The sequence below is a fragment of the Ovis aries genome, chromosome 21 (assembly GCF_016772045.2).
Source record: "Ovis aries strain OAR_USU_Benz2616 breed Rambouillet chromosome 21, ARS-UI_Ramb_v3.0, whole genome shotgun sequence".
NCBI classification, from domain to species: domain Eukaryota; kingdom Metazoa; phylum Chordata; class Mammalia; order Artiodactyla; family Bovidae; genus Ovis; species Ovis aries.
In genome coordinates this window covers 35538108-35565424 of record NC_056074.1, presented here as the reverse complement: position 1 = coordinate 35565424, position 27317 = coordinate 35538108, and the positions used below count along the sequence as shown (strand labels likewise).

At 43.0% G+C, this 27317-nt stretch overlaps 1 protein-coding gene across 2 annotated transcripts; it reads left to right on the top strand.

The window, feature by feature from the left end:
• The first annotated feature begins 16565 nt into the window (after window positions 1-16565).
• PAG9 (pregnancy-associated glycoprotein 9) lies at window positions 16566-25665 on the top strand. Of its 2 annotated transcripts, XM_012101548.5 has the most exons (9): window positions 16566-16699; window positions 17778-17925; window positions 18899-19016; window positions 19115-19233; window positions 20427-20620; window positions 21545-21661; window positions 23337-23478; window positions 23565-23663; window positions 25358-25665. In XM_012101548.5, exons 1-9 carry the CDS (start codon window positions 16599-16601, stop codon window positions 25505-25507), a joined length of 1188 nt encoding a protein of 395 aa, XP_011956938.2. In that variant the 5' UTR covers window positions 16566-16598; the 3' UTR covers window positions 25508-25665.
• The last annotated feature ends 1652 nt before the right edge of the window (window positions 25666-27317 follow it).

The following is a 27317-nucleotide window of genomic DNA, read 5'->3' as shown; positions in this document are numbered from 1 at the left end:
AAGATCCAGTACAAATAAAGAAATGATAAATAAATAAATAATTTAATAATATCATAATAATGATAGACTGGCAAGTTAAAGATGCATACCATGGATCTTAAAACTACTTAAAAACAGTTACAGTTAATAAAATGACAAAGCCTATAAAAGGGAATTATAAAAACTACTCTGTCACAAAGAAGTCAGCAATATAAAGAGACATGGAAAGAAAGAAAATGGGACAAAATGAAGATAAAGAGCAAGATGATCGAATTAAACCCAACTAGAGTTAACTGCTCCGATGTGAACCCAGAATGAAGATATACCCCAGGGCCCAGACGACAGCAGATCCACATACACTGCATATTGCAGCCAAAAGAGAGCCTGCCAGGCCCCAGGGCCCCACGTGCCTGGGCACAGAACAGCACCAGAAGTTTATATGGAACAGTAAATTAGAAGACTTTAATCATACAACGTACATCCTCTGTTTATAAAGAAATGGCATTAGAAATCAATGTTCACTGGACAAAAGAAGAAGGTGCTAGCATCGCGAGGACCTTCCCTCTTTTAAAACTCTAATTCTTCTCAGGAGGGACCAAGTAAAATGACAGGACTTATATCTCTTCAATACTAGACATACTTGGTATACATAGACAATACTAGACATACATGTTTGATTTTCACGGTTCAGTCTCCTCTCTCTTCTCTCTTGCTCATCCTGGGCAACTGGGACTGATCCTCTAAACCACAGCTCAATCACTACACAGAAATCTGGATGATATTTGCTGAGTCTTTCACATAAACTAGTGAAAACTTTCCTCCTATTTCTCACTCTTGGCTCTTTTCAACCAACCATAGCTCTTGTCCTACCTCCTGGGTTCCTGGTCCTCTGTCACTTGCAGCCATGTTCCCATACATGGGGCCTAAATTACACCCAATGAAATTCCTATTCAGAGTGGCCATAATACATGCAAAAATGGAAAGAACAGGGAGCTCCTTTCTTTCATCTCTTGTTCCTTCATACATACATTCACTGAAAACCTGTGTAGAAAGTTTGTTACATACAAACATTCAAGTTGAAAACTTTCAAACATGTAAAAGTACATTTGCATGTGCAATCACATCACTTAGTTCACAGATCTGACACACACTGTCATAGGCACATCCAAGACAAGTTGGTGTGCATTTGTGTACTTTACTGTACGGAGCTGTATGGAGTACAATAATGCAAGACTTTTTTTTTTTTTTTTTAATGCAAGACTTTTACGTCAAGCCAACACTGCCTGAAAGGAAGCATAAATGCAGTGGTAATGTAGATGGTACTAATATTCTATTTTTAAAAGTGTGCTTAGATGCTCAGCTGTGTCTGAATTTTCAACATATGGACTGCAGTCCGCCAGGGTCCTCTTACCATGGAGATTCTCCAGACAAGAATACTGGAGAGGGTTGCCAAGACCTATCCAGGTACTGCAAAATTAAAAATGTTTCTTTTATTGTTTGTGTTTGCTTTTAATGTATTATTTGTGTGAAAAGTATCATAAAGCTATGAAACTACAGTAATATATAGCCAATTGTCTTCGTTGGCTACCTAAGTAACTTTGCTGGATTTATGAAGAAATTTGGATTTTTGAACACCCTTTTCAAATGTAACTTGTTCATATACAGAGGACTTACTGTGCTGCTAAGACCTGTGGATCCAAAAGTAAGCATCCCCTCCAGGTCCAAGGAAGTCACATTCTTGATTGGGATTTTAGAGGAAATGTGAGATCTCAATAACTCTAGCGATTTCAGTCTTTTCAAAAGACCTTGATCAAGACAAACAAATACTAAAGTAGAAATAGTCATTGTGTGTCTACCCACTTCTAGAAAGTGTTGCTAAGTTCTCAATGCTGGATCTTGTAATGCTGGTGGACTAGATGGAGAAGTGATGTGAACAGAAATAAAGAAGATGAGACAGGTAGGTAAGAATGCGAGGTAATAAAGAGAAGGTATTTAGAAGCTGAAGAATTAAGTGAGATTTGGAACCTGGTTTGGAAAAGCTGTTTTCAAAACCAATTGGGTCATATGGTATGTGTAATCCTCATGTCATTCCTTAGAATATCTCTACTGACCAGTCTGCTTCTATTTTCCGATGCACAGTTCAGATCCACCTAGCTGTTTCTCATTGTTGCTCCTTTCTTTCTTTCTTTCTTTCTTTTTTTTTTTTTTTTTTCTTTATTTTACTTTACAATACTGTATTGGCTTTGCCATACATTGACATGAATCCACCACGGGTGTACATGAGTCCCCAATCCTGAAGCCCCTCCCACCTCCCTCCCCATATCATCTCTCTGGGTCATCCCAGTGTACCAGCCCCTAGCATCCTGTATCAAACCTAGACTGGCGATTCGTTTCTTACATGATAGTATTCATGTTTCATTGCCATTCTTCCAAATCATCCCACCCTCTCCATCTCCCACAGAGTCCAAAAGTCTGTTCTATATATCTGTGTCTCTTTTGCTTTCATGTATATAGGGTTATCATTACCTTTTTTCTAAATTCCATATATATGTGTTAGTATACTGTATTGGTGTTTTTCTTTCTGGCTTACTTCACTCTGTATAATAGGCTCCAGTTTCATCCACCTCATTAGAACGGATTCAAGTGCTTTCTTTTTAATGGCTGAGTAATACTCCATTGTGCATATGTACCACAGCTTTCTTATCCATTCGTCTGCTGATGGATATCTAGGTTGTTCCCATGTCCTGGCTATTATAAACAGTGCTGCAATGAACATTGGGGTACACGTGTCTCTTTCAATTCTGGTTTCCTCGGTGTGTATGCCCAGAGGTGGGATTGTTGGGTCATATTGTAGTTCAATTTCCAGTTTTTTAAGGAATCTCCACAGCGTTCTCCATAGTGGCTGTACTAGTTTGCATTCCCACCAACAGTGTAAGAGGGTTCCCATTTCTCCACACCCTCTCCAGCATTTATTGCTTGAAGACTTTTGGGTCACAGCCATCCTGACTGGTGTGAAATGGTACCTCATTGTGGTCTTGATTTGCATTTCTCTGATAATGAGTGATGTTGACCATTTTTCCATGTGTTTGTTAGCCATCTGTATGTCTTCTTTCAAGAAATGTCTGTTTAGTTTTTTGGCCTATTTTTTGATTGGGTCGTTTATTTTTCTGGAATTGAGCTGCATAAGTTGCTTGTATACATTTGAGATTAATTGTTTGTCAGTTGCTTCATTTGCTATTATTTTCTCCCATTCCGAAGGCTGTCTTTTCATCTTGCTTATAGTTTCCTTTGTTGTGTAGAAGCTTTTAATTTTAATTAGATCTTATTTGTTTATTTTTGCTTTTATTTCCAGTATTCTGGGAGGTGGATCATAGAGGATGCTGCTGTGATGTATGTCGGAGAGTGTTTTGCCTATGTTCTCCTCCAGGAGTCTTATAGTTTCTTGTCTTACGTTTAGATCTTTAATCCATTGTGAGTTTATTTTTGTGTATGGTATTAGAAAGTGTCCTAGTTTCATACTCTTACAAGTGGTTGATCAGTTTTCCCAGCACCACTTGTTGAAGAGTGTCTTTAATCCACTGTATATTCTTGCCTCCTTTGTCGAAGACAAGGTGTCTATAGGTGTGTGGATTTATCTCTGGGATTTCTATTTTGTTCCATTGATCTATATTTCTGTCTTTGTGCCAGTACCATACTGTCTTGTTGACTGTGGCTTTGTAGTAGAGCCTGAAGTCAGGCAGGTTGATTCCTCCAGTTCCATTCTTCTTTCTCAAGATTGCTTTGGCTATTTGAGGTTTTTTGTATTTCTGTTCAAATTGTGAAATTATTTGTTCTAGCTCTATGAAAAATACCGCTGGTAGCTTGACAAGGATTGCATTGAATCTGTAGATCACTTTGGGTAGTATACTCATTTTCACTATATTGATTCTTCCGATTCATGAACATGGTATATTTCTCCATCTATTAGTGTCCTCTTTGATTTCTTTCACCAATGTTTAATAGTTTTCTATATATAGGCCTTTAATTTCTTTAGGTAGCTATATTCCTAAGTATTTTATTCTTTTCATTGCAATGGTGAATGGAATTGTTTCCTTAATTTCTCATTATTAGTATATAGGAATGCAAGGGATTTCTGTGTGTTGATTTTATACCCTGCAATTTGCTATATTCATTGATTAGCTCTAGTAGTTTTCTGGTGGATACTTTAGGGTTTTCTAGGTAGAGGATCATGTCATCTGCAAACAGTGAGAGTTTTACTTCTTCTTTTCCAATTTGGATTCATTTTATTTCTTTTCCTGCTCTGATTTCACTGAGTGGCCAATACTTCCAGAACAATGTTGAATAGTAGCAGTGAAAGTGGACACCCTTGTCTTGTGCCTGACTTGGCTCCCACACTGTGCCCAGATGTTCAGCGTATTCCATTCTTTTCTGTTGTTGTTGCTATTCTTTAAGCCAGGCGATACAGGCTGCCTACAAAATGATCTATTCCCTGCTTCTCTTTCAAAACTGAAAATAGTTTGTTATATAGCCATGAGCACAGTAGCTACAGGACTGCGTTTCCTGCCCACCCATGCTCTTAGTCATGACTGGTGATTCAGAGATGCAAGCAGATCTGTAAAAGGGATTTCTTAGAAGACTGCTTTCAAGGAGCTGATTTAGCTGAGAGATGGGACTCTTCCTTTCCCTACTTTCTTCCTAACTGTCGTCTTGGATTTTAGTTGTGATTTCTGGAACTCCTATAGTTGTATTTGGCAATCATGTAACCTTGGAGATGGATACCGCCCAAGCTCTGGCTGGCCCAACTCCAGCTTTGTTTCAGTGGGAGAGAAAAATCAAGTTTATCTTGTTAAAGTTATGGTTGTTTTAGTTTTTTTCAATGGGCATCCAAACAATCCTGATACTACTATGTGTTTAATATGATATAGCCTTATTGTTTAGTTGGGTTTAGTGAATATATTTATATTTTACATTTCTCTATTTTTTATTTTATAAATTTATTTATAAACCATTATATCTAAATTGTATAAATGCAAAATTATGACTCTAAACATTCTTTCCTTTAGATTTTACATTGTTATATTTTCTTATCTTCTTTCCATTCTTGTTTTCTCCATATTTGTACAGCCTGGGCCATGTCCTCTCTTATAACCTCATCCATATCCAGATCTACAGGCCATAACAGACTGAGAGCTGTGTGGGGAGAACCAAAGAAGAATGAATTACAGAGACATGAATGAACGATAGTGGCCCTTGTTACTCATCATGAATGTTCTGAAGTAGGACCATATTCCCCTGCCCTTCTGTGTTCCCACCAAACTCCAGGTTTGCCATGACCATGGAATTTGAGTAGAGGTGATATGTAAGTTCCAAATGGAAATATTATTTTTTTGTCCCACTAGCTGTAATGTAGATATAATGACAGGAGCTGGAGCAGCCATGTTAAACCAGAGGTAAGTAGCACAGGTGGAAGATGTGACAAGAAAGAAGTGGGCCCTCATCTCTGTGGAGAGACCTGCACTGGCATTATATGACAGATAAGTGAAATTGTATTGTATTTAAGATAATGTTATTTAGGGTTTGGTTACAGTCGTTGAACCTGTAACCTAACACTCATAATAGAATAACTGATCTTTGTGTTAGCCTTGTCTTGACATTAGGGTCTGAGTGAGACGATATCTACTGTCATATACTTAGAAGTGAGTCAAGTGACAGCCCTGCCCTCTGGAAGCTGTGCTCTAGTGTGGGATTCAGAAACTGAAGCAAAAACAAAGCCACATGGCAGGATAGCTTCAAGATTCTCTAGGAACACTTGGGAGGGGAACCTCAATCATTCCTGATCTCAGGAGGTTGTTTGAAGCAGGGACAATCCTCTTTCAGTCTCCTCATAAATAGGCCATGGTGCCAAGTTTCATGTAAAAGTGATTTATTTCAAATTCCTTCCAGAGTGTTTTTCCTTTTGATCCAGTGCTTAAGACCTGGTTTGGGAAGATTGCAAATGCCCCAGGGCAAGTAAGCCGGTGGGCTACAACTGAGCCTGAGTGCCCTAGTGCCTGTGATATACATCAACAGAAGCACAGGATTGAAAAGCCAGTACACTGCAATTACAGAGTAGCCCCTGCTCCCTGCAAATAGAGAAGTCTTGAGCAGCAATGAAGACCTGCTGCTGCTGCTAAGTCACTTCAGTTGTGCCCGACTCTGTGTGACCCCATAGACGCCAGCTCACCAGGCTCCCACGTCCCTGGGATTCTACAGGCAAGACCAGTGGAGTGGGTTGCCATTTCCTTGTCCAATGAATGAAAGTGAAAAGTGAAAGTGAGGCTGCTCAGTCGTGTTCCATCGTCATCAACCCCATGGACTGCAGCCTTCCAGGTTCCTCCATTTATGGGATTTTCCAGGCAAGAGTACTGGAGTGGGGTGCCATTGCCTTCTTCGCAATGAAGACCTAGTGTTGCTAAAAAAAAAAAAAAAAAATTTCCCAGAGAAGCCAGTGAGGTCTCAGAGGAAGCAGGACATGTAAAGGATGAAACCAGTCTGTGTCTGATATCATGCAAGTCATGGAGAGGGAAGCTACAGCCTGTTTTCACAGGAAACTTGGGATGTAAGTTGTGTCTCAAACTTGACCAATCCCAAGGCTAGGGAGCTGGGATTTCACTCTCCTACTAGTGCCTCCCTCTCATCTTTCAACTAACACCAAGCTGGTGTCTCCAAGACCTTGTATTATATCATTCAAAGACAAATCAAAGGTGACACTAGAAGCAAAAGACATCAAAGCTCAGGAAAATGCAACCTCAAATAATCTCTAGATTTCTGCACCCGTTCTGCCATCTCCAGCACCATATCTAAAATCCTGCAAGTCTAAAGAACTCCATGGGTCTCCAAATGCAAGCATTTTTTTAAAAATCAGGTGTCAATTTATATAGGAGCATAGTTGATTTACAGCATGTATTAATATGAGTTGTATGGGAAATTAGTTCCCTTATACATCATATATCCATTGTTTCTTAGATTCTTTTCCCATACATGATATTACAGACTATTGAGCAGGATTCCAATGCTGTACAGTAGGTTTTTGTTGATTATCTATTAAATAAAGTAGTATACATATATTAATCTCAAACTCTCAATTTATCCCTCTCCCACCTTTCCACTTTGCGAACTATAATTATTGTTTTCCCAGAGGGAAGGGTCTAGGCATTTTTTGGACGAGAGTCTGTGCTTGTGAGAGTGCAGAGGCCAGGGAAAGCAAGCCTGAGAGAGACTCATTTGGGATGATGCTAAATGTTGACAAGGACCTTGCCATGCAAAATTTTGGAGAAAAATACTGTAGATGTGGGAAGTAGACCCTGCTAAGGACCAAGGTAACAAAGTTTAATAACTGCCAATCTTCCTTCCTTTCTTGGAACTTGGCCTACAGATCAATCACCATGACCTCATCCCATGCTTCAGTTGTGAGTTAGCAGCAATGAGCCATGTCAGCCTTCCTAAGAAGGGAGGACCTGGGGCTATCACGAGACTGAATATGTTCTGGACAAACTGGTTATCACCAGGAGCATCAGGTGCCAGGGGCACCACCAATGCCTCTGACTATCTCCATGTACTTCTTCTCAGAAGTAGAAATGCCAATGAAGCTATAGAGCAAAGAAACAAGTAATGACTCTGGTTTCATCTTGCCCCATGTGATTCCCAGGGCCCTTTGACCACACTGCTCTCTGACCAAAATCTCTTTCCTCTATTCCTTCTTCAAAGGTGGCTTGTGAATTACATCAGCACCCTACTGTGAAGCCTGGTGGCTGGAATTCAACTCACCGTCAGCTGGGACTCAGAGATGTCCAACCCTGTCCTGTGTTTCTGTCCTTTTTCTCCAACCAGATTCATAAAGCAAAGTCCCTAAAATAAATAAGGGTGATTGCAATTCTCTCAAGGCCTTTGAATCTCCAAGGTCTAATTGGAGCCTCAAAGAGGGAACACATCCCATGAATCCAGGCTAGTCTCAGACCCCAAACTCGCTAAGCCAGTGGTTCCCTGAGGAAACATAAGCACATATCTAAGTTGCCAGAAGGCTGAGAAGAGAATGCTTCTCGCTGTGAATGCAGGTTCATGTTACCCAGTCAGCCAAGGGTCTGTCTTGTGTGAATGAGGAGCAGAAGCTCTGGGGATCTGAGTTTGCAGTGAGTCAGTCACTGCCTGCACGACTGCCTCCAAGGGTCGCTACACCTGGGGCTCCCCCACTGTGCCTGGAACCCAGAAGAAACAGCACGGAATATTGCTTTCTTGCTGCTACGTGTAGGCAGGTCTGCTGATAAGATTGGAACCAGACTTGAGGGGCAAAGGGAAAGAAACTTCCACTCTGGTGCTTGCGACATCTGACAGTCACCCAGCAGTGGATGCAATTGAGTTTTCTCTCATCTTTCCCTTCCTGGAAGTCTCCTAGCCTGGTAAACAGAGTCCCTGGGTCCCCCGTGTTGACTAACTTACCTGCATCTAAGGTGAGTCATACACTCCAGGGTTTAGTTTCCAATCTCTTGGATGAGGGAGACAATACTTGCTCCAGAAGACTTGTTCCAGACTGAGGCTCAATGCCAATCAGTAGACAAGCAACTCAGACGTGCGTTTTGCTGAGGATGCTGAGGTTGCCTCTGGTGGGCAGGGGGATGTAACTGTCTGGTAATGTTCATGGGTCCTGGGCTAGGAATGGGAGTGGTAGACCACTGCACACAGCTGCTGTGACACTGAGGACCTTACAGGCCTTGAGCACTGGAACTTACCATCATTTGGGTTTTGTGGGATGAGATCAGGTAGTTATAAGTCAGAAGTTACCAATGGGGAAGCTTGTAGATTCCTCACCAGAAACCCAAATTAGGCTGATGAACCATCTCTAAAAAAAAACAACAACAAAAAAAAACCCCTCTGTGAACTAGATATGCCAGGACTCTTGGACAAATTTGGTTATATTTTAAATATCATTTAAAGTAGGTCATCTTTTAGATGATCTGCCATTTTTTCTCTGGCTTGGGATGATACCCACACTTAGAATGGAATCCAAGGGCCTCTAGGGGAGGCTGTCACTCTCCCTGTGACTCATTAGCTGTGAGGATAGCTCTCTCCCCTTCATTGTGGAGCAGGAATTCCAGCATGAAGGACGTGACCTTCAAATTTAACTGGAAAACGTAAGAAGGTCTGGGACTCAGGTAGGTACTATTCCTTTCCCAGTGCTTCTTCCTTCCCTCCTGGGTTCTGTGCAAGCTGCCCACCTTCTGGTTATTGGGTTCTGAATTCCTCCTCCCTTCTTCTGCAAATATCCATGCAGTTCCATTTGTGGCTTCCTCCCTACCAAGGCCCAATCCCTCACCTGCAGATTGCACTAAAGAAGGGAAAACCAAGACGGGCCTTCCAAGTTCATTGTTTCTAAAAAATGTCTGCATTTTCTGCTTCCAGACCCTGTCCTGAATCATCAGTATCTCCAGCTAGATGACTCAACTTAGCAGAAGAATGGAGATGCAGATGGGGGAGGGGGGCAATAAGGGTGTCATGTGTGGGGGACAGTTTTTAGATGACAAGTGATGAAGTGGATTAAGGAGCATGTGGTCCTCCAAACATTCATTCATAGGTGACCTGCCTGAATCTGTTATCTTGGGCTCCTCAGGGTATTACTAAGACAGAAGCTTCAAAACTGACTTTCTATAAACTTACTGCAAAACAATTTCAAACATAACAAATATAAGAAAGATGAGTGTCATGAACCCTATATTTCATTATTTGGCATCAATAACTACAAAACTAACCTCTTAGTGCCACAGGTTGTCATAGATTGGAGACTATGCAACATCAAAGTGGTGGCCAATTGAGTTCCCAGCAAAGACATTCTTGATTTGCCTTAGGCTTTCTATTCTTGCTATGTTCTCACATGGTGGTTGAAAGGAAGGAGAAGAGGGAGAATAAAAGAGAAAAAGAGCGAGAGGCTAATCTCATCATGAGGAACCACCATCAAAACCCCGTGTCAACCTGGGTACCTCCCAAAGGGCCTACTTCCCAATACCATCACATTGGGAGTCAAGGGTGGACACAACTGAATCCATAGCAGCTATGTATAGCATAGAAGCTATCTGTTTTAAAATCTAAACAGACCATCATTTTATTCTCTCTTTTATTCCTTATTCATTTTTCCTGAAGTATTTTAGGGACAAGACGAACATTTCACAAAATGTACATAACAAGTATTCATGGTAGAATGATAGGATGTGAAAAAAAAAATGCTCTTTTGTTCCCAATAAAATGAACATTTAATATCCAGTCCATGTGCAAATTTCCCTGATTCTCAAAAAGGAAATGTCTTTTCACAGTTTATTGAAAGAATGTAGTCATATGTTTCACTTGCTTGTTCTCCTTTAGGACTAAATAACTGTTTCTCTCCCAATTTTAATGATATTGATTTGTTCAGAAACAGGGAGGAAGCAGGGTGGTTTTTCCTACAGAATGCCTCACTATTAGTTTTAGAGGAGGAGTCCACAATACCAGCACAGTGGGTCAAGACCAGAATCAGTCCTTGGTCTATTAGGAACCATACCTCCACAGAAGGAGGTGAGCTGCAGGCCAGTGAGTGAGGCTTCATTTGTATTATTACTGCTCCCCATCACTCTCTCATCACCCCCAGAAGGGACAGTCTAGCTTGTTTTCCTGGAACTGTTTGTAGTTACATAACCTATGCTTAATAGAAACAAAAATATCATAAATATTGATGATTATTTTCCTTTATCAGTGCTCAGAATGGTGAGTTGGTGCCCTAGAAGTCTATCACAGTGACAAATTAGATGTTGCCTATTAGCATTTGGAGACATTCGGCCAGCTTAAATTTAAGTATTAAAAAACTAAGATCATGGGATCCAGCCTCATCCTTCATGGCAAATAGAAGGAGATGTTCCTGCAGCCATGAAATCAGAAGGCATTTGCTTCTTGGCAGGAAAGCTAGGAGAAACATAAACAGTGTGTAGAGAAGCAGAAACATCATTTTGCCCAACAAACTAATAGATGTTGGCCTTTTCATTTGGATTCCTAAACTTTCTGTCCAGTCCCCATTGGTCTTTGAATTCCCTCAGCTTTCTGGTCCTTCACTATTCCCAAGATTATTTTGAGCATTTCTTTACCCAGTCCTGAAATAGCTGTCTCTTTAAGATCGTCTGATGAAAAATGTTTTTAGAAGCTAGATGTTAGACCTCAGATAAGTCACTGTTATCAAGTTGTCACTACTTCTAGGCTTTACAAGTGATCGGAGGAGGAAGTACACATTATCCTTAAAAATTAAAATAAAAAGAAATATAATTAGTTGGTACAAACTTACGCTTGCAGTTCAGGATTTAAAACAGCAGGGTTTGAATTAAACTTCTATATGTTATGTGTGAACCACTTTTACTAGCCACTGAAAGGCATACTTCAGAACGTTAGTTTTAATTATTGTCTTGCTTTTGCCTGTTAACATACATACAATTTTTTTCAAAATAATGGAAACAATAGGAGGAACAATAAGTTTTTGAATTATTGCTCTCATCAGCTGCAATGGCAGTGTAGATGCATGGCGGCTGCAATGGCAGCCCAGAAGCGTGGTGGAGAGGAACTCCCCCACGTCCAAATCAGGGGCGGCATCCGAGAGGAGCTACCCTACTTCCAAGGTAAGGAGCAGTGGCTGCGCTTTGCTGGAAGAGCCATTAAGAGATACCTCACGTCCAAGGTACGAGAAACCCAAGTAAGATGGTAGGCACTGAGAGACGTCATCAGAGGGCAGACAGACAGAAACCACAGTCACAGACATCTAGCCAATCTGTCACATGGACTACAGCCTTGTCTAACTCAATGAAACTAAGCCATCCCATGTGGGGCCCCCCAAGATGGATGGGTCATGGTGGAGAGATCTGACCGAATGTGGTCTAGTGGGGAAGAAAATGGCAAACCACTTCAGGATTCTTGCCTTGAGAACCCCATGAACAGCATGATAAGGCAAAAAGATAGGACACTGAACAATGAACTCCCTAGGTCAGTAGGTACCCAATATGCTATTGGAGATCAGTGGAGAAATAACTCCAGAAAGAATGAAGTGATGGGGCCAAAGCAAAAACAATACCCAGCTGTGGATGGGATTAGTGATAGAAGCAAGATTCCATGCTGTAGAGAGCAATATTGCATAGGAACCTGGATTGTTAGGTTCACGAATCAAAGCAAATTGGAAGTGGTCAAACAGGAGATGACAAGAGTGAACATAGACATTCTAGGAATCAGTGAACTAAGATGGACTGGAATGGGTGAATTTAAATCAGGTGACCATTATATCTACAACTGTGGGCAAGAATCCCTTAGAAGAAATGGAGTAGACATCATAGTCAACGAAAGAGTCTGAAATGCAGTACTTGGATGCAATCTCAAAAATGAGAGTATGATCTCTGTTTGTTTCCAAGGGAAACCATTCAATATCATGGTAATCCAAGTCTATGCCTCCATCAGTAACACTGAAGAAGCTGAACAGTTCTATGAAGACCTACAAGACCTTCCAGAAAACACCCCCAAAATGTGCCATTTTCATTATAGGGGACTGGAATCCCAAAGAAGGAGTCAAGAAACACCAGGAGTAACGCACAAATTTGGCCTTGGAGTACAGAATGAAGCAGGGCAACAGCTAATAGAATTCTGCCAAGAGAACACACTGGTCATAGCAAACACCCTCTTCCGACAACACAAGAGAAGGCTCTACACATGGATATCACCAGATGGTTGGAACCAAAATAAGACTGATTATATTCTTCGCAGCCAAAGATAGAGAAGCTCTATACAGTCAGCAAAAACAAGACTGGGAGCTGACGGTGGCTCATATCATGAACTCCTTATTGCCAAATTCAGACTGAAATTGAAGAAAGTGGAGAAAAGCACTAGACCATTCAGGTATGACCTAAATCAAATCCCTTACGACTATACAGTGGAAGTGAGAAATAGATTTATGGGACTAGATCTAATAGACAGAGTGCCTGATGAGTGATCAACAGAGATTCATGACATTGTACAGGAGACGGGAATCAAGACCATCCCCAAGAAAAAGAAATGCAAAAAAGCAAAATGGCTGTCTGAGGAGGCCTTACAGAGAGCTGTGAAAAGAAGGGAAGCAAAAAGCAAAGGAGAAAAGCAATGATATACCCATTTGAATGAAGACTTCCAAAGATAGATAAGAAAGCCTTCCTCAGTGATCAATGCAAAGAAATAGGGGAAAACAATAGAATGGGAAAGACTAGATATCTCTTCAAGAAAATTTGAGATACCAAGGGACTATTTCATGCAAAGATGAGCTCAGTAAAGGACAGAAATGATATGGATCTAACAGAAGCAAAAGATATTAAAAAGAGGTGGCAAGAATACATAGAGGAACTGTACAAAAAAGATCTTCATGACCCAGATAATCATGATGGTGTGATCACTCACCTAGAGCCAGACATCCTGGAATGTGAAGTCAAATGGGCCTTATGAAGCATCACTACGAACAAAGCTAGTGGAGGTGATGGAATTCCAGTTGAGCTATTTCAAATCCTGAAAGATGATGCTGTTAAAGTGCCACACTCAATATGTCAGCAAATTTGGAAAACAGCAGTGGCCACAGGACTGGAAAAGGTCACTTTTCATTCCAATCGCAAATAAGGCGGTGCCAAAGAATACTCAAACTACCACAAAACTGCACTCATCATATGCGCTAGTAAAGTAATGCTTAAAATTCTCCAAGCCAGGCGTCAGCAATACGTGAACATGAACTTCCAGATGATCAACCTGATTTTAGAAAAGGCAGAGGAAGCAGAGATCATATTACCAGCATGGGATGGATTCTCAAAACAGCAAAAGAGTTCCAGAAAAACACCTGCTTCTGCTTTACTGATTATGCCAAAGCCTTTGATTATTTGGATCACATTAAATGTGGAAAATTCTGAAAGAGATGGGAATACCAGACCACCTGACCTACCTCTTGATAAACCTGTACGCAGGTCAGGAAGCAACAGTTAGAACTGGACATGGAACAGCAGACTGGTTCCAAATAGGAAAGGAGTATGCCAAGGCTGTATATTGTCACCCTGCTTATTTAACTTATATGCAGAGTACATCATGAAAACGCTGGGCTGGAAGAAGCACAGGCTGCAATCAAGATTGCAGGGAGAAATATCCATAGCCTCAGATGTGCAGATGACACCACCCTATTGCAGAAACTGAAGAAGAATAAAGAACCTCTTGATGAAGGTGAAAGAGGAGAGTGAAAAAGTTGGCTTTAAGCTCAATATTTAGAAAAGTAAGATCATGGCATCTGGTCCCATCACTTCATGGCTAATAGATGGGGAAACAGTGGAGACAGTAGTTGACTTCATTTTTCTGGGCCCCCAAATCACTGCAGATGGTGATTGCAGCCATGAAATTAAAAGGCACATCTGGAAGGAAAGTTGAGACCAATGTAGACAGCATATTGAAAAGCAGAGACATTACTATGTCAACAAAGGTCCATGTAGTCAAGGCTATGGTTTTTCCAGTTGTCATGTAAGGATGTGAGAGTTGGACTCTAAAGAAAGCTGAGCCCCAAAGAATTGATGCTTTTGAGCTGTGGTGTTGGAGAAGGAGAGTCAACCAGTCCATCCTAAAGGAAATCAGTCCTGAATGTTCACTGGAAGGACTGATTCTGAAGCTGAAACTCCAATGCTTTGGCCACCTGATGCGAAGAGCTGACTCATTTCAAAAGACCCGGATGTTGGGAAAGATTGAAGGCAGGAGGAGAAGGGGATGACAGAGGATGAGATGGTTGCATGGCATCACCAACTCAATGGACATGAGTACATGTGGACTCCAGGAGTTGGTAATGGATAAGGACACATTGCAAGTTGCCGTTCATGGGCTCACAAAGAGTTGGACTCGATTGAGAAACTGAACTGAACTGAAGGTTTTGAATATAGTGTCAGATTTCTTTCCTTTTTTTCTTTGGTTTTGTTTTTGATGGGCAGTATTTTTGTTTTTCCTTAGAAGATACTCCACTCTGAATGTAGAGTCATAAGTCTGAATTTTAAAGCCACTTTTGCAGGACTGGGTACATTTAAATCTTTATTTGGGTACATTTAAATACACCCAATAAGGGGTATATATCCAACACATACAAACAGCTCATATAGCTCAATATTTAAAAAAAAAAAATTGTGATGGGCAGAAAAACTTAATAAAAAAAAAAATAAAGCCACTTTAGTAATGTGTTACAGGTAGCTAGTCAACAACCTGATGAAATTAGATTTATTAGTCTTTTTTCTCAATTTGTTCTGTTCGGTTCAGTCCTTCAGCTGTGTCCATCTCTTTGCAACACCATAGACTGCAGCATGCCAGGCTTCCCTATCCATCACCACTCCCAGAGCTTACTGAAGCTCATGTCCATTGACTTGGTGATGCCAACCAAACATCTCCTTCTGTCTTCTGCTTCTCCTCCAGCCTTCAATCTTTCCTAAGACCCTATATCAGGGTCTTTTCCAGTGAATCAGCATGTTTAGTATGCATTCAGTCTCTTTTTAAATCAGCCAGCATGAATTAAGTTCCTCTCTGTCCCTACTGCACTCCCAACTCTAGGCCAGAAACAAAAAATTGCAGAAACTGAAGGCTGATTCCAGCACATCGCTGTGAATATTTCATTCCCACTTTTTTTCTGGGGAAAAAAAAATTAGTTGCTAACATTAAAATCAGTAGACTGTACATAAATATCCAAAATTAAGATTCTCTTGAAAACATGGCCAACTGGCCTGCTTTCCAGCATGGGTGAAGTGGAGGAAAGGCTGCTCCAGGACATAAGGCCTGTGCTGCCCAGATTCCAACATGGCCACCTAGTCCTAGTATCATATCTCCTGCCTCTTGGGGCCATGAGTTTGTGAGAACTAGACTTCTAGCTCTCTTAAGATAAAGACTACTTTTGCCTTGATCAACTTTGGCCTTGAAGCCTTTAACCCAGAACCTAGCACACAGTTTTTCCTTGTGTTGTTTTTGGATGCTATATAATATTTAATGGATGCATATGACATTTCTTCCAATACTGAAACCATGCAATTGAAGTACTGCTCTGCCCTAAATCTTTGATGCAGACTGGCATCATAGGTATCCCTGATGTCTGCCATTAGACCATTAGCTAAAGCTAGTTGTATGTCCCTGGGATGTCCCTGGAGTCTTCACTTTGCCATTTGACAATTTATCCTCCTAGCAATCTCTTCTCTAATGAAGACTGCATTACATATCTCATTAAGTGCCTAGGAAGATGATATTAAATCACGAATGTCGAGCATGGCCCATAGTATCCATTTTCATGATGTTCTTAGCAGTTTTTTCTCCAAGTAGGCAAGGTTCTCTGTCTTCTTAGATGTCCATGCAGATTAGTTTGATTTTCCAGCCAAGCTTCAAGGAAGACACTACAGTTCAATCCTCTGTATTCTGAGAAGCATCAAAGGCTACTTGACAAGGACACTGATGAAAGTAAAGATTTTATCAAGAGCTTTTTGTTTTTTTTTTTTCATATTTTTTAGTGGCCTAAAGGGGAAAAGTCTGGTAGGTCAGAGCATATATAACTAGGGGCTCCTGGTCACCACTACATGCTAAGAAACCAAACTTCCCTGAGTATCTGGAGCCAGGAAAGAAGCATGAAGTGGCTTGTGCTCCTCGGGCTGGTGGCCTTCTCAGAGTGTATAGTCAAGTAAGTATGGGGACTGTAAGTCACATCATATTCCTTTCTTGTATTTTTATTTTCATATGATTATTCTTCCACCCATCAGGTTTAGAATGGAATGGAATATTTTCCTAAGAGTCTTAAAGCTCCACTCTTACTTATTGATATGTAACTTGCTATAGGAACTTTGGATCCCAAGATCTTGGTGTAGATTTGGGTTTCACAAATCTTGGGGTCCAGTCATGTCACGACTTGTTGAAAATGCAACTCCTTGAAACTATTAAGTACACAGTCTATGCAGATGTCAATATGGTCCTGTGGAATAGCACTTTTCTACATTTTATTCAACATGTCCTCTTTTTTCCCTGTCTACTTCAGTATGTATATGTCTATGTCTGCATCTCAGTATCACTGTCATTTATCTCTCCATCTCTTTGGAAGTCACTGGGTGTGTATTTCTTTCTGTGTTGTTTTCTTTTAATTTTTCATTTGACTCTTACTTCCTTCTCAAGCCACTGAATTTCCCTTACTGTTCCCTATATCTTGGATTCTTCTTTCAACTCTCTCCTCTCTTTCAACTTGGAGAAAGATACACTGTTTTATATACACTATATTATATCTGACAAGCAGCGTGACCACAGCCAACTCAGAAACCTCTTGCATTTCAAATTGCTCCCTTGTAAAAGAGGATAAGAGTCCCTCTTCCAACTCCTTACTTGAGGTTCTATGAGAAGGAATGAGTGGGATGGCAACAAGAATGCTAATGGCTGTCATTGTTGAGACTTTTTATTTATCAGGTACCTTATATCCATCACTTCACTTATCCCCAAGATATTCTATTTGGAGGGTTTGTATTGTTACATTCCACCATTTTACTGAAGGGGAGCCTGAGACACTACATGGTCATATTGTTTACCCAAGATTGCAGAACAGAACCTATATTCAAATCTATGTCTTTGCCATGGTATGTGCATAAAATTCTGATAATAGTGTGCCTCATAAAAATGATTAGAAAATACACAGTGCCATTGCAATGACTGTTATACTTTAACACTGACAGCTAATTGTGACATCTTTGTTTTCTTGGTCAAATGCTCGGTGAAAGAATGCCTCTAAGGAGAGTGAAGACCATGAGAAAAAACCCCAGTGGAAAAAATATGATGAACAATTTCCTGAAGGAGCATGCTTACAGACTGTCCCAGATTTCTTTTCGTGGCTTAAATCTAACTCACCCACTGAGCAACTACATTGATGTGAGTATTTTGGGAGGATGGTGCTCCACAGAGCCCCCTGGAACTCTAGCCTAGCACTGGGGCTCATCTGGAGGTGCAGGTGGGATGTTGGGGTTGGGGTTCCTGCAGGAGGCAGAGACACTGGAAAACAGGGACCCCAACCAGAGGAGAGGGCACTCTCATCCTCAACTGTTGGTCTTTGTGACTGGGCCCAGCAATTACCAGGTGGCAGGTAAATATCGACTTCTGTGTCAAAGATGCGTCATTTGTTTGAGGGTGATTGTTTCTTCTGAACGAAGTGAGCCACTCAGTTATAGATGAAGAGTAAACCATCACTGATCAAAAAGTAGAACCAATTTGCAAAACAATTGTGAAACCCCAGGCAGAGGAACTCAGTTTACACAGATGCAAGAATGACAGCAGTAAAAAGTAACTGAACCTGTATTCCATGAAGGGCCATAAGAATCACTGTGGTTACTGTTTTTAGATTAGACAAAGGGCTTATTTCGTCTTCAAGAATGGCCATGCCCGCCTGAGAGATAGGCAAAGAATAAATACCTGTCAAATGAAAGGGTCACTTTTGTGGTGTTTAGTGGATGTCCTCTGAGTTTAGAGGGAGTGGCTGGGGTTGATCAAGAAGGACCTCCTTGAGAAGCGGGTGCTAAGACTGGGTTTGAAGAGATTGCAGAACTTCTCAAATGAAGGCACCAGGACTTCCCTGGGTGTCCAGTGGTCCTGGAGGTCCAGTGGTTTTGCCTCTGGGCTTCCCATGCAAGAGGTACCACTTCAAAGCCTGGTCATAGAGTCAATATCCTGCATACAATGTAGCACAGGAAAAATATATGAAATGCAGATACCTCTGTGACCAAAGTCTGTGAGCTTCACGGTGGTTAGAAAGTGATCTCAAGAGATATGTGACACCAGAGGGAGGCATCAGTGTGGGAGTAGATGGTAGCCAGTTCTGCACTAACCTACTCTCTGCTTCTCCCTGTAGATGCTCTACACGGGTAACATCACCATTGGAACACCCCCTCAGAAATTCCAGGTTATCTTTGACACAGGCTCATCTGACTTGTGGGTGCCCTCCAACTTTTGCACCAGTCCAGCCTGTTGTGAGTACAGACAACCCATACCCAGAGCATCCTTCACTTGCCCTGCTGCCCTGTTTCGACCCTTGGCAACTGGTGACACTCATCTCTTGTGTCTGCAGCTACACAGGCTAGGTTCAGATATCGTCAGTCTTCCACCTTCTGGCTTACCAATAGAACCTTCTGTATCACCTATGGATCTGGGGGCCTGAAAGGAGTTGTTGCTCATGACACAGTTCGGGTAACAGTGCAACAAATGCTGAGTCAGGACTGGCTATGGAGTGACCACTGCTTGCAAAACAGATGCAAGACCATCTGGAAGGACCCTTCCAGCCTAACTCCCATAGATATTGGCCATCTTATCCACGGGGTCATGTCTCTGTGGAGGCAGTGTCCATGGTGACACATGAGAAAACAAATTAGCTAATCTAGAGAGTGGTTTGAGGTGTGGACTTGCTGCTCCTCTGCCCATGAGCAGTTCATGGTTCATTTTACTGGGAGTGAGAAGAAGGGAAAAAAGCACTCACTTTTAAATTCACTGTTCCAAGCACTTTCAGGTGATAACTGGTTTAATCCTGCAACAACCCCACACAGCAGATACTCTGACTAGCTCATGAGACATATGAGGAAACTGAGGTGCAGACAGCAAGGGCCTTGCTGGGGGCACACATGTGGTAAAAGGTGTAGTTAGGCTGGCTTTTCAGGACTGAAGTTGCTGTGGGGGTGATTGGGGACAGAATAAGACTGATCTGGGGGCCCTGGTGGCAGCCAAAGGCTTCAGCTATCCAGAGTAGTAAATTGGGGGCCTGAGAAGTCAAGGGGCCTGATAAATGAGTTCTCACTCTAGAGGACCCTTGAGAATCTAAGAAACCAATGGCCTGCCTCCTCCAAAATACTTGAGTAGTTCCCCTCTCTCTCTTTCTCTCTCATACACAATCACAGAAATATACACATATCCCCAAAAGTGAATTCCCCAGGCAGAAATTTCATAGAGCCCTGTAAGCAATATTGTGTTTTCGGCTTCTGTCTCCCTGGACAGATGCAGAATCCACAGTGCATTACAGAGAATGCAGTCCATTCCTGTCATTAGGTCACAATGATGCCAAAGAGGCTCTCTTGCTCTCAATTGTTTTGTCCATAAGGTGGCGCCAATGGGATCTGTCCTGACTCTTGGTTGCCCCACCTGAACAGAAGCCACAAAGCCAATTTGATTCACTCAGGTGGTGTTTTTCAGAGGGACAGATGTTATAAAATTCACAGCCTATCTCAAATAGAACCCAAATTTTCCTCCCAACTTGGTCTAACCGTCTGTAGGCCACTGAAGACAGATCCCAGCCTCAATGCTTCTCTGAGGATCTAATGACAATGCACCCCAGCCCATTCCTAGCCCTACTTCATGTATCTGTTAAGTGGGAACACTCTTCTCTTCCACAGATTGGGAACCTTGTAAGTACTGACCAGCCATTTGGTCTAACCCTGAAGGAATACGGGTTTGAGAATATACCTTTTGATGGCGTCTTGGGCTTGAACTACCCCAACATATCCTTCTCTGGAGCTGTCCCCATCTTTGATAAGCTGAAGAATGAAGGTGCCATTTTGGAGCCTGTTTTCGCCTTCTACTTTAGCAAGTAAGTCAGAGATGGACAATCCCTTTCTCCAAATTAGCTGTAAGATGATTTCATGTGCACAAAAATTATAGAAATTTTGATAAAGATGTATCCTGAGGGATAATCTAACCCAGGATAACTATGGCCCCAGGACCCTACCTGGCTTCACCCTTGGCTTTTATATATAAAATTTTCTGGAACACAACCCTACTCCTGGGCTCAAGACCAGTAACTTGGTCTAGGAGGATGAGTGAGGAAGAAGGCTGATGAAAGGCAACAGGAAACAAGTTGAAGGAAAGGCATTAGGATTTGCTTATCAATTTGATCAGGAAGGAAGAAGAAGTATGCTGGATATATTTCCTTCCTTGTTAGCATTTCACCGGGAGCCCAGGACCAACTACCCAATTTGTAGGAACCAGAGGGAAACGAAAGTGTAGGACAAAAGTGTGGGACCCGTTGTTCAAGAAATATGAGGTATTTCAAGACAGGGAGAGCAGAGCGGGGGGTCCCTTCTGAGTGTGGGGCTCTTTGGACAGTAGAGGTCACAGGCCATTGGAGACAACTCTGGGTGATCTGAACCCACACCCTTAGAACTCCCAGGCCTTGATTTTCCTGAAAGATGACAAGGTGGACAAGGGGAAAGCCAAACGCTTCAAAACCCTGTCCTCTGAGGGTGTCTGAGCCCTCAGGTCACTGTAGGTCCAGGGCGTCTCAGAAGACATAGTGGGTGGAGCCCAGCCAGGTGACTCAGCTTCTAACCTCCTCTGTGCCACTCATTAGCCAGTTAACAGACCTCAGTCTGGATCTCAATCTCTCCTAGATTCGATTTCTGCATCTGTACATGGGGATCTTATTAGGGCCTTGATGGGTGGACAAGCACAGCTCTCAGACAGTGCTGTTGTTGCTGTCCTCCAAGGATCGCCCCCCCACCACTTCTCTCTACAGAGACGAGCAGGAGGGCAGTGTGGTGATGTTTGGTGGGGTGGACCACCGCTACTACGAGGGAGAGCTCAACTGGGTACCACTGACCAAAGCAGGTGACTGGATTGTACGCCTGGACCGGTAAGCCTCTCCTCTGAGGGTCAACCCAAGTGATTCTCCCACTACTGCACATGGACACAGGCAGACACACACAAATACATTCTCAGACACACAGTCACACAGACATACACACCACCTTAAATGACAGAGACAGACACACAGACACATGGAAACACACATGCAGACACATATGAACATACACAGCAACACATAAATACATAGCTAGTCAGAGACACACAAGCACACACAGAGATGCATACAAACACACATACAAACTAACGCACAAGCACATAGATGCACAAACAAGCCATGGGTTCATAATCCCCAGGCCTTCTGAGCAAGGCTCTGACCAGGGTCCTAAAAGGCACCATAGAGGTCTGTGCAGCTGAGAGAGGGCTATACCCACTGCCCTTTGAGGTGGGGAGCATGGTTAGAGGACTCTGCAGTGTGGTGAACAGAGGATCAGGGAGAATTTCTCCAGCTTGAACAGAGTTATGATAAGATGACCAACAATCCAGGGCTACCTAGGACATAGGAAGTTCTCAGTACAGATAAATGTCAGTTAAAAAAACAGGGACAGTCCTGAGAAAATAGGGAAAACTGGCCTTAGGGAGCAGCTACCCAGGAGTGGAGAGAGGTTGGCTGCAGTCTTAAGATGTGAAAGCAACTAATAAAAAAGACACCCCACGTTCTTGGGCACACAGTGGGACAGGGGATATAAAAGAGAATCAGGAAGATGGGATCCAATAGTGACCTGAGGACAAGAGCATAATTGATAGGATTCTGTGTGATACCCTCAGACAAAAGCTTACTGTCCTTTGGAGTTTCTGTGGGCTAGTCATGTATTTCCTGGCCAGGGTCTCAAGTTCTGAGCTGGTTGTAGGAGCAGTGCTGGGAGACACCCTCTCCCAGAGGAGCCCCTCCCTCCCCCTACTATGAGAATCTGCTGCCCCTGTGATACTCAATCTTCACGCTGTGTGAGAACCTGTTATTTGTTTCCCACCAGATACAGCTCTCTGGGTTTTTTTTTTTATTGTTTTCTCAGTCTTCTTTCATTCATTGAACAGACAAGCATTGGACATCCACTGTGTGCCAGGCACTACAGGGAGGCAAGGAGAATAAAACTCGCCCTCACATATAAGAAGGCAGATGTACAAGAAGTGACTCGCTCACACAGTGAATTGTGAATTTGGTACATGCTAGACATGAGGAGGAAAAGGCAATTGCAACCCACTCCAGTACTCTTGCCTGGAAAATTCCAGGGACGGCAGAGCCTGGTGGTCTGCCCTCTATGAGGTCACACAGAGTCGGACACTACTGAAGTGAGTTAGCAGCAGTAGCAGCAGCAGACATGAGGAAGGGTCTACAGAGAGTGACCAAGACAGGAGACTGATAAACACCGGGGGAAAGACTTCCTGAAAACAATACAATTAAGGTGGAATCTGGAAGATGAGAAGAAATTTGCTAGTCAAAGTGGAGTGGCGTCTTCTAGGAAGGATGACCAGCTTGTGTCAAGGTACAAAAGATCCTAGTGTATTCAAGTACTGCATTAGAGGATGTCAAAAAAGGTGCTGTATTGAGAGCAAAGGAAAAGAGGGCGAGAAACATAGAGCTGTTTATGAGACAATCGGGAAGGGGACAACTCTGGGCAGACTCACAGAGACCTTAATGCCCGCTTTCTTCCACTATCTCTCAGCATCTCCATTGGAAGAAAGGTTATTGCTTGTTCTGGTGACTGTGAGGCCGTTGTTGACACCGGGACAGCATTCATCGGAGGCCCAAGAAAACTGGTCAAAAAAATACAGAAGCTCATCGGTGCCAGGCGACGGGGTAACAAGGTGAAGGGTCATACCCCAGGGTCACTCCCGGTCTCCACACACAACAGGGATCACCATGGCCAACCATCTCTCTCTCTCTCTAACAGTACACCATTTCATGTTCTAAGATCAATACCCTGCCCTCTGTTACCTTCACAATCAACGGCATCAACTACCCAATGCCAGGTCCAGCCTACATCCTCAAGGTGAGGTGACAATACTGAGGGTTGGTTCTCAAACTGGAGCTTGCAGGAACCCTTGGGCTGCTGCTGGAAGGAGGGTGCCCTCTGGAGGGCATGTCACACCATTGCAGATGCTGCTGAGCCCTGGGGCTGAGCCAGTGCCTCCCACAAAACCAATCACTAGAGAGTAAAGGGCTGTGTGGGACACTGATCTTCCTGAAATAATGCGGAGAGGCCACACAATATGGCATGGTGGGAGTCAGGGAGAGGGGAACACTAAGGTCCTCAGTCCTCAAAGAGCTTCAATTCAATCTGACCTTGTAGGTGCATGAGCATGAAATTCAGCACTAGCAGTCCCTGAAATAGCCCATGTTACAAGGGGAATGGCTGGGGAGAGTCCCAGTGTGCTCTCCCAGCAAAAGTTAAAAGTCTCCCTTCCCTTCTCAATGTTGTTTGGGTGATAAATTACATGGTCAGCCTAGTACTCGGCTGAATCTTTCCCTTGCTCTTGCCAGGTGCCTCCTTTGTGAGTTGGGGTACACAACCCCTCTGTGGGAAGGTTGGATGCTAATGTGAATAAAGGGTGTGCTGTGATTGCTCATCCCTGGCACAGGGTGGAGGCTTCATGTCAGCTCCCAGTGGGAGTTCAGAGCAGGCTGATGGGCTCAAAGAAGGCTTTGAGGAAGAGAGGGAATTTCAGGAATCCTAAAACAACAAACTCATTGAGCCATATGGAGGGTTGCTTGGTTCTGGGCAAAACTACACTGGATTCCATGCAAATGGCATCTCAAGGTGGTCTGCACTGGGGCTCTGGGGACTTACTATGAGTGATGAGGGCTACAGACTGACCAGTAGGGACGGGGAACTGGAGTAAGTTACCCAACCAAGCCTGGAGTGGCCAAAGAAGGTGAGGGTGGGCTGAAGGAGGCTTCTCAGAGTTCTTGAGCTTAGTCTTCAATAAAGTATTGTAGGCACTGCTGTATTTAAGATGGATAACCAAAAATGAGTTGCTGTGTAGCACAGGGAACTCTGCTCAGTTATATTACAGCCTGGATGGGAGGGGTGTCTTTGGGACCTGGATACGCGGATACATATGGTTGAATCCCTTTACTGTCCACCTGAAACTCAGAATATTGTTAATCAGCTATACACAATACAAAATAAAGGGTTTTTTTAAAATAAAGTACAGATTGTGGGGATGCAGGAGGAGAACCAGCATTCTCTGCAGAGGAAACAAGGAGCAGGAGTCAGAAGTAAAGAAACAGGGAGTGAGGAGAACTATGGACACAATTGTTCTTTTCTAAATAATTATATTGAAGTGTGGCTTATCATTGTTGTGTTAAGTTCTGCTGCACAGCAATGTGACTTAGTTATACACATAAAATATATATATATATATATTTTCTTATTCTTTTTTATGTGGTTTATCACTGAATGTTGAATATAGTTCCTTATGCTCTACAGTAGGACTTTGTTGTTTTTCCTTCCTCTGTTTTCCCAACTTATAGTCCTCCACTCACCACACCCTTCTTCAAGACAACTTCATGTCTTGGCCTTCTTTGGTTTTGGATGAACTCTCTTATCCCCTGCTGCTGAGAAAACCCCTTGACACTTACCAAAAGAGGGAAATAAAGCAAAGAATTGTGCTGGGTCTGGATATTGGAGGGAGTCACCGGTAAGGGCTTATGCTGACTGGTGTGTCTCTCTGACTCCCCCAGGATGATGCAGGCCGCTGCTCTACCACCTTTCAAGAGAACAGAGTAAGACTATCTACAGAGTCCTGGCTCCTGGGAAACGTCTTCCTGAGGGTGTATCTCTCGGTCTTTGATCGAGGAAATGACAGGATTGGCCTGGCACCGGCAGTGTAAATGCTTGGAGTGGTTCAGGAATCAGTAAGGATGCTCCTAACACTCACCAACTCACACTTTGGGCACTGCTGCCCAGGATGCTGGTGAACTGTATTTGGTGGTCTGCATATCCTATTCTCAGTAAAGAATAAAGTGTTTCACTCATAATGGTGCTGAAACATATGGTTGGCCTCTGTGTCTGGGATGTATACAGAGATCAGAAATTATCTAGAACCAAGTCTGAATTAAAATTGAGAGGAGCCCTAAACCAGCTGGCTTCAAGGAAAAGGGAGACTCATTGAAATGATTCTGGGAATCCAGGACACAAGACTCAGAGCAAATACAAAGATCTCAGTGACTGGCCCCAAGAAATCAGAAGTCATCAATTCTCTCACCCTCACTCTTTCCCTTTGGTCTTCTTTGATTGTCTCAGCCTCACAACTTTCCTCTTTAAGGCTTCTACACCCAGTGAGGGAGTTCAAGCTACCTTCCCTAGGGTTTTCAATCCCGAAGGCAGCAGCACCTACTAAGGAAAGAAGATTGTAGACATCGGAGTTCAAGGGTGTTCTCTGAATGTCCCACCTTAGATCACATGTACAGCCCAGATCAGCCATCCTGGCAGGGACATGGGGTCTTATGACTGGCTTTGCATCCTCTTGGGCCCTGACCCAGCAGCACACATGATTGTCAATTTCCTCCAGAACTACATGACTGAAGCTGGGGAGAGGCAGCCCCAAGGATAGTGACTGGAAGATGGTCTAGGCCATGGAAGAGTTTGTGATGGCCCACCAACTCCACCACCTCCTCATTCAGAGGAAGTATAAGGGGTAATGAAATAGACTCTCTTCATCCAGTCTCAGATGATCTTATCACTGGGCTTCTCCTCCAGGGGAGTTTGGGTGAGGTACTTCATGCAGAGCTGGTTCCATCTTGTACCCACACCCCAGTCACCAGCTCTCTGCCACGTATGCCTGTATTGTCCTTTCCAGTCCGACTTGGTAAGTGGTGGCCCCAGTGGATCCCCAGCCATCCCCCTTCTCCAGGGCCCAGAATGCTCCCTCCTTGGCCTCCAATGCTGCTGGGGAGAATGCAACACATGTATTGGGAGATCCATGGTACACAGAGCCTTCAGCCTTTCTGAGCTTCTTCCAGAGGTGGATCTACAAACTGTTTGCTTGGAGCTGCCATGGTTAGTGGAGAAGACAATGACAAACCACTCCAGTACTCTTGATAGAGAATCCCATGGACAAAGAAGCCTGGTAGGCTACAGTCCATGGGGACGCGAAGAGTCAGACATGACTGAGCAACTTCACTTTCAATTTTCACTTTCCACTTTCATGCATTGGAGAAGGAAATGGCAACCCATTCCAGTATTCTTGCCTGAAAAATCCCAGGGACAGAGGAGCCTGTTGGGCTGTCATTTATGGGGTCGCACAGATTTGGACACGACTGATGCGACTTAGCAGCAGGAACCATGGTTAGGCACTTTTACAGTGTAAGCATCTGTTCTTTCCACCTGGAGGCCCTCAGTAGATGCCTCAGCTGAGTCAGCAGGGGTCACTTGTTGATTTCCTTTCAGACTGATTGGTTTGATCTCCTTGTTGTATAAGGGACTCTCAAGAATATTCTCAAGGACCACAGTCCAAAAGCTCAATTATTTGGAATTCACCCTTTCTTATGGTCCATATTGCACATCTGTACATGATTACTGGAAAAATCATAGCTTTGATACTACAGCCCTCTGTAGCAAAGTGAGGCTCTGCTTTTAATACACTGTGCAGGTTTTTCATAGCCTTTCTTCCTTCCAAGGAGCAAGTGTCTTTTAATTTTG